We start from the raw sequence: 1,393 nt of genomic DNA on the forward strand, positions 1-1,393 counted from the left end.
CACCCGAGACATTGCAACGGAGGATCGCCCACGGGGCGACGCACGGCCGGGAGGACCGACCCGCCCCAGGACGGCCGCCCACCGACCCGCCCCCAGGACCCGCCCCCAGGACCCGCCCACACGACCCGCCCACAGGACCCGCCCCCAGGACCCGCCCACAGACCCGCCCCCACAGGACCGAAGCGGACCGCCAAGCCCCGCTGGCCCAATCCGGCTAGGATTCCATCGCACATTGGGGGGGCGGATTCTTACAACCGCCAACTAGACCCCACAGCCCCGCCCCCGCCCCCCCTCATGTATCCCCTCCGCGTCCCCACAGTACAAACCCGAAAAGGAAACGCAAGGTCCTTGACCACTAGAACACAAATCAACCCGAAAGAACCCAAGATACTCCAAATCCGCACTTACCGCCAAAAAATCCAAAACAAAAACAAAAATCAAAGAACCCAGCCACAGAAAAGACAATCCTACTTAACAGGAGAGAACTTTGAAAAACGACCAAAGAAACAAAACCTGCTTCAAGACCCCCCCCGGGGCCGCCCACGAGACCCGCCTCCCCGAGCGGACTCGAGCGGACCCCGACGGGATCGACGGACTCGCGCGGGACCCGCCCACGGACCCGCGGACCGCCGGGACTCGCCGACTCGAGCCCACGGACCGCCCGCGGACCCGGCCCGGGACTCGACCGGACCTCGAGCGGGATCGCCGGGACTCGAGCGGACCACGGGACGCCAGCGGACTCGAGCCCCGGACCCGCGACTCAGCGGACTCCGACGGGACCCCCAGCGAGGACTCCCGCCACGGGACCCCCGCCGACAGACCCGCGACCGGACCCCGGCTCGCGCCGGACCCGCCCGCAGGACCGACCACGAGGACCCCCCCCAGGGACCGCCGCGAGGACTCGCGCCGGGACCGCAGCGGACCTGCCACGGTCCCGTCCTATCGGCACAATATCCTTTCGCCACGCTCCCCTCCCCTCATGACCCCCCCGGATTCCCCTATGACCGCCTCATGTCCGATCACAGTTCCCACCAGGACCCTCCCCAGGATCCTCTCCCTACCTTCCTATCCTCACAACTCCCCCCCACAGCCTGCCCTAGCCCCCCGCCCAGGACCCGCCCGACCCGACAGCCGCCCTAGACCCCCACAGGACCCCCCGCCCACAGGACCCGCCCACAGGACCCGCCCACAGGACCCCGCCCCCAGGACCCGCCCACAGGACCCGCCCACAGGACCCGCCCCACAGGACCCGCCCACAGGACCCGCCCACAGGACCCCCCCGCCCACAGGACCAGAAGTGGGCGGACCGAGAAAGCCCGTTGTGGCATTCTGGTATTGATTCCATCGACGACTTGGGGGGGGGGGGGGGGATTCTTACAAACGACAAGCGTAA

At 68.6% G+C, this 1,393-nt stretch overlaps 2 protein-coding genes across 2 annotated transcripts in view; one reads left to right on the forward strand and one right to left on the reverse strand.

The window, feature by feature from the left end:
* The window catches only part of LOC119593644 (proline-rich protein 2-like), an 8,739-nt gene extending 7,400 nt beyond the window's left edge, over positions 1 to 1,339 (forward strand). Inside the window, exon 3 of the mRNA XM_037942595.1 lies at positions 479 to 1,339. Within this exon, the coding sequence (XP_037798523.1) occupies positions 479 to 1,339 (861 nt within the window). The remainder of the gene's footprint in view (positions 1 to 478) is intronic.
* LOC119593828 (alpha-protein kinase 1-like) overlaps positions 1 to 1,393 on the reverse strand; it is a gene marked incomplete at its 3' end in the record, with an annotated part of 69,629 nt that overhangs the window by 28,384 nt on the left and 39,852 nt on the right.

This window comes from Penaeus monodon, chromosome 32, assembly GCF_015228065.2.
Source record: "Penaeus monodon isolate SGIC_2016 chromosome 32, NSTDA_Pmon_1, whole genome shotgun sequence".
Lineage (NCBI taxonomy): Eukaryota > Metazoa > Arthropoda > Malacostraca > Decapoda > Penaeidae > Penaeus > Penaeus monodon.